At 45.1% G+C, this 6950-nt stretch overlaps 1 protein-coding gene across 1 annotated transcript; it reads left to right on the forward strand.

The window, feature by feature from the left end:
- The first annotated feature begins 2233 nt into the window (after positions 1 to 2233).
- On the forward strand, positions 2234 to 6041 carry LOC146790073 (hemoglobin larval subunit alpha). Its single transcript, XM_085628430.1, has 3 exons — positions 2234 to 2385; positions 3789 to 3993; positions 5711 to 6041. Exons 1-3 carry the CDS (start codon positions 2291 to 2293, stop codon positions 5837 to 5839), a joined length of 429 nt encoding a protein of 142 aa, XP_085484556.1. The 5' UTR covers positions 2234 to 2290; the 3' UTR covers positions 5840 to 6041.
- The last annotated feature ends 909 nt before the right edge of the window (positions 6042 to 6950 follow it).

Here is a 6950-nt window from a genome sequence, read left to right on the forward strand (position 1 = left end):
TGCTAACAGAAATATTTGAACGCTCCATTTCTTCTCTCTTTTTGGGTTATGGTTAGGGCTCCTGGTTTTATGGCATTTATTTTTTACCATTTCTGTCTGTATTTATCTATATCTAATTTTGGGCTATCTTATTGGTATTTTTCCATATTTATTGTGTATTTTGAAAATAAACGGAGATGTAAAATGGTATATTTCCACATTTATTTAACATGCGCTCATACTTTGATACCTGTCACGTTTTAGCTATTTAAGCATCCACATATAACAAAACAGTACACTGACAGTTAAATATTAGCATTAAATACAAATATTCGTTAACATATGCCTGCATTTAAAGAACTGTGATGTTGTGTTTTTTACTCTCCATGATGTGCTCAACTGTTGGCCTAGAAGTTATGAAGGACAGTACGGAGAGTCACTCACAAAAGGCACAATTTTCTGTATTTTTCTGCTTTTAAATATAAATACAAAATCAGTAAAAATGGAAAACTGGGATCCTTAGTTATGGTTTGGACTTGCAGAACTGGAGTGTAGGGAGTGGTAATACAAGGGTGTGCGCCTGGGAAGGGCAGTGAGTGCCGACGAATGCTGGTGAGTGTTGATGTGGCGGGTGAAGGCTATGGTGAAGGAGGAAGAGGAGTCTCAGGTGCAAATGGCTGATTGGGGTGACACCCAAGGGAGGGGACACAGTTTCTTCGCTTTCATTATGTCCACTGAACCCTCACTACACCACTGTGAAGCTACCTTTTAGGAGAACTATGGGTAACCTTGGTATGGCTGTCTGTGTTGGTGTCTTATAGCCACATTCCCTCTGTCATTTCCACTTTTCTGTTGGGGTGTGTGCGCACTTAACTGTTAATTCCCCCAATATTTCTTGGAGATGTGTGCCCTACAGGTTGTGTCTGCCCCAATGCTCCTGCAGCGTTCAGGGGTTGCGGTTTTTTTCACGTTCTCGATTGGTTCTACTTTTCCTCTCTGAATTCCTGCCTTGGATTTTGATCATTTAAAAACAGTGTGACTGAAAAAGTAGAATTAATTTACTTAAAGGTAACAGCCTAAAAAATATATAATTATGCAAATGCACATTTGTGTAACGTTTGTCCATGCAGAAGTTGACACTAATTCAGTTGGAAATCATGCATGGGTGTAATGTTACACATGTATGTACTCCTAGCATTCTATGACTTGCTGAGATTTCCAGGATAACTTGACTTTGTTTGTAAGTGAATTTCGTTAAAATTCGAAATGTGCTCCAATGGTAGGAGCAATCCTACTGGAGGAATTTCTGACCATTTCCCCCTTCACGTGTATAGGTTGAGCTCATGGAACCCTGCAGAATGTCCCATCTCTCTTGAACCTTCTGTCTGAATGTCTCATAATTTGGGGAGGTAATTTCTTGCAGGAAGGTTTTGCGGTATGGACCAGATGCAGTAATACATTCACACTCCGGTTCCACCCCTCAGAAAAAAACAGCATTTATTACTACAGTCTGATTCTCCCCATTTCGAGCTGTGAAACATGGAATTTTTTATTTTTCCCCCACACAAATTCGTAGGAATTTGTTTGCGGAAAGACAGCAAAATTGTCCACGAATTATAATGTCTAGTGGGCACAAACTCCTGTCTGCATCTGAATTAGAAATACTCGAAAAAGGTCTTTGGTCGGTAAATATTCCTTATTTGTATTTAAACCAATGTACTATAACATGAAACTGTAAGAAACCCAGATGTCACCTTTTCCTTAATGTTTGTTCTTTCTACCAACCCGGCTTGACCTATGCTCCGTGTAGGCACATTTAGCAATGCTAATGTATATAAGCATGCACATACATTTTGTCATCTTCAATGTGAGCACAGCACCGGGTAAGACCTCAACGTGCCATATTCTCTGTTACCAGAGCGAGCAATTTTTCAACTGCAAGCCTTTCCAATTATTGATGAAAGTAAATTGTTAATAACAAAAATGACCTAAAACAATGTAAAATTGCTTCAAACACATCTTTGAAATTCCAGAAATGTCTTTCTTGGTCAAGTTAATGAAGCAACCCCCAGATTAGCCCTTTTTTGCAGGTCATGCTGCAAAGATACACCTGCTCCCTGCCAGTGCTTCAGGGAGATAAGATAGCCCCGCCTCCTTGGGTGGAACCCAAAACTGGCCAATCACGGTGGAAGGCTGCCAGGCTCCTCGGCCCCCTTCCCCTTTAAAAGGGGCTCTGTCCAGCACACAGCACCGACTGTCTCCAACTTCCATCTCTTGTGAATCCTGAGCCCGCCAGCACTCACCGCTCAAGATGGTTCTGTCTGCTGAAGAGAAGGCCCTGGTGGTCGGCCTCTGGGGAAAGATCTCCGGCCACTGCGACGCCCTCGGGGGAGAAGCCCTGGACAGGTGAGGACTATGGAGAGGGCCATTGAGACCTGCTCGCTCTCTCTGTGTCTAGTATGGGGTGTAAATATTTAAAGTAAGATCGATCTATGTGATGGGCATGCAGTTGTGTTTAGTTTTTTACTTCTCTTATAAAAAGAGAGACAGTCACATCTGGGGTTGACTTTTGCCTCGTAGCAATTTCCTATTGACGCGTAATTGATTATTCCCGCATTACCAACAGTTAGACCAGTGCCTAAACCTGCCTGAGTTCTGCTCATAGGGTGTGTGCGCACTGACCGTGGACTGCTCCTCATAGACAATTATGAACCCTATTTTGTTAAGGCGGCTCGGCGTGTCCTCATATATGGGGTTCACGCCGGCGGATGAGTGTACATAGACCTCAAACTGATGTTTGCTATTAGATACACCATCTTGGCTCCAACATTGGTGCACCTTCCTGGCACACCTGGCTGTGTGCTGATTTAGACCATCCAGGGAGCTTGGATATGGGCTTGTCTTAGATGAGCACACAGAGTTCTCAGTGTCTCCACCAGCAGAGAACCAGCAGCAAAGCTGTCCCTGTGCTTTACAGATCTTTGCCCTGTTTGCAAGAAGCAATGTAGGCAAAAGGGGCAGGGTACAGCCGGGGCTTTTACTGGACAGTTCGCAGTCCCTTTACACATGGGGGGGCATCTGTATGGAACACAGAACATGTCACTGGGACAGCTGAGAAAGCAGAAGGTGAGTTAAAGCAGATAGCGAGACTGGTAAGAGGTTAATACTTTGGGGAGGTGGTATGAGTGTAAGGCTCATGGACGAAGTGGTAATAAGTTATTCCTTGGGTGAAGTGATAAATGGTTAGTGTGCATAGAGGAAGTGACTGTGGGGGGCGGGGGATGGGGTTAGATCCCATAGGGGTAACCGTTTTGAACCTACAGTAAAGTAGAAATTGGATACAGCCCCGAGAGGGATTAGTAAAAGGTTAGATCCTATGAGGGTTAAGAGTTTGGGTTGGAGCCCAAAGGAGGATTGGAAGAGGCTACGAGGTAAGAGTTTGGAGCCTTCGGGGCAATGGTAAGGGCTTGCAAGTCACGAGGGAAATGTTCAGAGATAATATCCCACAGGAATAAGAGGTTAGAGCAAATGGATCGTTGTAATTATATGCTTTCTAGTTGATTATCATTTTTGGCCAAAACCTTTAGCCAACAATTGGCATTTTCAGGTCCTGACCTTTTGTTACGACTTTAATCTTTTCCTACATCTCTAGTGATGCCAGAAAACACATTTAGTTCCATTTTTGCCACTGCAATAGCCATTTGATATATATATTTGCTGTCTAAAGTAACAGTGCTGGATAGAAAATTGATGTGAGTGGGCTTTTTAGTGCATTTTTTTTATTAAAGTTGATATGTCCTTTTTTCCAGGCTGTTTGCCAGCTTCGGTCAGAGTAGGACCTACTTCAGCCACTTCGACCTCAGCCCGGGCTCTGCTGACGTGAAGCGGCATGGGGGCAAGGTCCTGGGCGCCATCGGCGAGGCAGCCAAGCACATTGACAGCCTGGACCAGGCCCTGTCTAAACTCAGCGACCTGCACGCCTACAACCTCCGCGTGGACCCCGGAAACTTCCAGGTGAGGCAGCATTGAACAAGTATGAATCTGTTACAAAACAGTCCTTCATGGGTAGGACTTTATTTTTTTTTATCATTCTAAAATTGCACAGCTTTGCTTTTCACACATTTCAAGCGTCTATATTGGCGTTTGTTTTGAATGTTTCTCAACCATGACAGATTGTAAGGGAGTATACAAACAAACAAAGTGTCTGCATGCCCCCTGTAAGAAGCCCATTTTCTAAAACTGAGGTGTCTTGCGTGGCGCTGTACATTTACACAGCAGCAAGGCATCCATATGGGTTATGAGGCCACGTCCCCCACCATTTTCCCAGCAAGAAGAATGTGTGTCAGGCTGAGCAAAGGTCAGCGTGACAGACACTCTTCTTGTTCACGTCAGGCAGCCAGGAGCAAGACATGCGCTTAAGGATCGTGCTCCTGGCCGCCTGATCTGAACTGTGCCAGGCTCACGTTTTCACAGCCCTGCGGGAGTGACCTCCTCAGCCTGGCAAAAGTTCCTTGAGGCCTCCCCCTTACAAGGAGGGGGGGTGCCACTGATTGCCTTGGACCTGGGCGCTTCAGCTTTAGGCCCTGAAGTGCCCAGCGCTGAGTGTCAATCAGTGACACCTTGTCACAGAGTGGGGTGGGGGTCAGCAGTATCACTGACCCCATTCCTCTCTGTGAAGGTTGAGGGACTGCCGACTCAGGAAGGCAGCAATCCCAACCCTCTTGGGACCTCCGAGGTGTACCTCTCTACAGGGACAGTACTTTTTTTTTCTTTTGTGTGTTTGGTGCATGCGTGCATGTATGTATAAATGTATGTGTATTTGTTAGTAGGTGTTGTGAATGGTTGTGTGCATGCATTTGAATGCATGGGTGTGAGTTAGTATGTTAGTGTGCATGGGTGGCTTACCACCCCCTTCCTGGTAAAATGACCAGCCGCCACCATATTTACATGGTATTGTTACATTTGATCTACATGGAATGGATTTAGTTAATCAGCGATTAGCTTGGAAATCTAGCATAGATCTAGCCTTCTTGGATCTAAGTTGGACATCGCTGCCATAATAAATGTATGAGCCGTGACCAGTCGGAGACGGGGCTTTCAGTTTCAGAGGATCGAACAAAGTTCTATTGGGCGACTGTTGCTTTTATCGTTATTATTTCTCTTAATGACAGAGAGTAAGGGAGGTGGTGCCACAGGAGTCCTACTTTACTACTATGAAATGTCTTTGTGAATTGGCCTTAAAATGTTCAACTCCCCATTAGTTAAAGTGCAAAGAGGGCACAGTCCTGCCTATCTGCGCCAACTGTATCAATGTGTTCCCATTTCAGAAGTTTTGGGGCTAATTGACAAAGGCATGAGAGTACGTAAAAGAATACTACATGAGAACTCTTTCACATACTTCACGATTCCTTTGTTCTTTCTGCTGTCTTTGATTGAAAGCCAGTGCTAAATCTTAGTTAGTGGTGAGGATAAGCCATTGGACACAGTGAGAAATACAGTTGCTTTTTAAAGGAATTGCCATTCCTGTACTTTCAATGAAATGATGTTGTTGCTGAAAATAAAATAATACTTGTATATGTTTAAACCAGTCATGTTGGACAGAAGCTGAGACTCGCCGAAGCTTGTGAATTTGGAATTATATTACTGGTTTCTCTTTCCATTTTAGTCCAGTATTTGTCCTGCACGTGCTCCCTTGGTGGTGGTATTCACTTTCTGCTTTGTTCTCTTTCAGATGCTCTCTCACTGCATTCAGGCTACACTGGCCGCCCACTTCCCTGCTGACTTCACCCCTCAGTGCCAGGCTGCCTGGGACAAGTTCCTGGCTGCGGTGTCTGCTGTCCTGACCTCCAAGTACCGATAAACTGTGTACTCAGCGCAGGAAGACTGTCAACAGAGATCACAAGATGGCCGCCATGATGCTACACATAGAAACCAGTGGGAAGCTTGGAAATTGCATTATCAGTGAACATGCTATGCATCAATTGACGCTTCTTGATCCATCAGGCCCTGTCACTCGTTTATTTTGTAACATCTTAATAAATATGAACAACTTTCTTCATTGACCTCTGGCTCTAAATATTGTCTAACTTATTCATGTATGTGCTCTTTTATGGTAATAGGAATTGTGTTGTTTACACGTTTCCACGTCTCTGTGGAGCAATCCTTCTACATAGGGAATTTGGGCCTTATTTACAAGAAAGTGCTGCAGCGCAGCACCTCAAGCCCCTTGGTTGCACCACAGGGGCGTAACACAGGCCCCCGCATCCCCCGCAGGTGAGGGGGGCCCCCAAGCTCCAGGGGGCCCCCTCAGCACTGCACTTCGGCAGGGGAGCTCCTGATAGAGTCCGGAGGGGGCACCTCCACGTGCCTTGCAGGGGGGCCCCCTCAATTATCATTACGCCACTGCTGCACCACGCTGCGGCACTTTTAGGGCACAGGGATGTGTCATATCTACAAGGATATGAAGGATCGCTTTGTTCTCCCCTGCACTGGTGCACAATTAGCTGCCATGCGATGACGCAGTCACCCTTGCACCATGGTGCAAGGATGCCTGCGTCACGGGGAATGATTGTTATGTGCAGGAAGGTGTCTCTTCCTGCACATAAACACTCTGAAATGGCGTTGTTCAACTTCTATGTGTGCTGCATTAACACACAGAGAACTTGTAAAACGTGATTTTTTCTAATGATTGTTTATGGGCATATAGCTGGATATATTAAACCAGCAGAGTCCTTCTGAGATTGTAATGGACATATGAGGCAGCTGCTGGACATAGCCAATCACACTGAATATAAAGGTCTGCACTGGACATATGAGCCTGTACTTGGATACTGTGCCCTGTACCAGGCATAGGAAGCTGACCTTAGCAATGAAGGCAAAGTGTAAGCGTTAACGATGGTGATCGCAGGGTGCTCTTTTGCAGTACCAACTTGCAGGTCAGGCATTTCCAATGTAAAGCAAACTTCCCACCA

This window comes from Triturus cristatus, chromosome 10 (assembly GCF_964204655.1).
Source record: "Triturus cristatus chromosome 10, aTriCri1.1, whole genome shotgun sequence".
In the NCBI taxonomy this organism is placed as follows: Eukaryota; Metazoa; Chordata; class Amphibia; order Caudata; family Salamandridae; genus Triturus; species Triturus cristatus.

Bases quoted from the DNA above. Each gene is read 5' to 3' on its own strand.
- LOC146790073 (XM_085628430.1), top strand. From the start codon at position 2,291: ATGGTTCTGTCTGCTGAAGAGAAGGCCCTGGTGGTCGGCCTCTGGGGA. The intron at 2,386-3,788 runs GTGAGGACTATG...CCTTTTTTCCAG, and splicing joins GGGGGAGAAGCCCTGGACAG to GCTGTTTGCCAGCTTCGGTC. The intron at 3,994-5,710 runs GTGAGGCAGCAT...GTTCTCTTTCAG, and splicing joins TGGACCCCGGAAACTTCCAG to ATGCTCTCTCACTGCATTCA.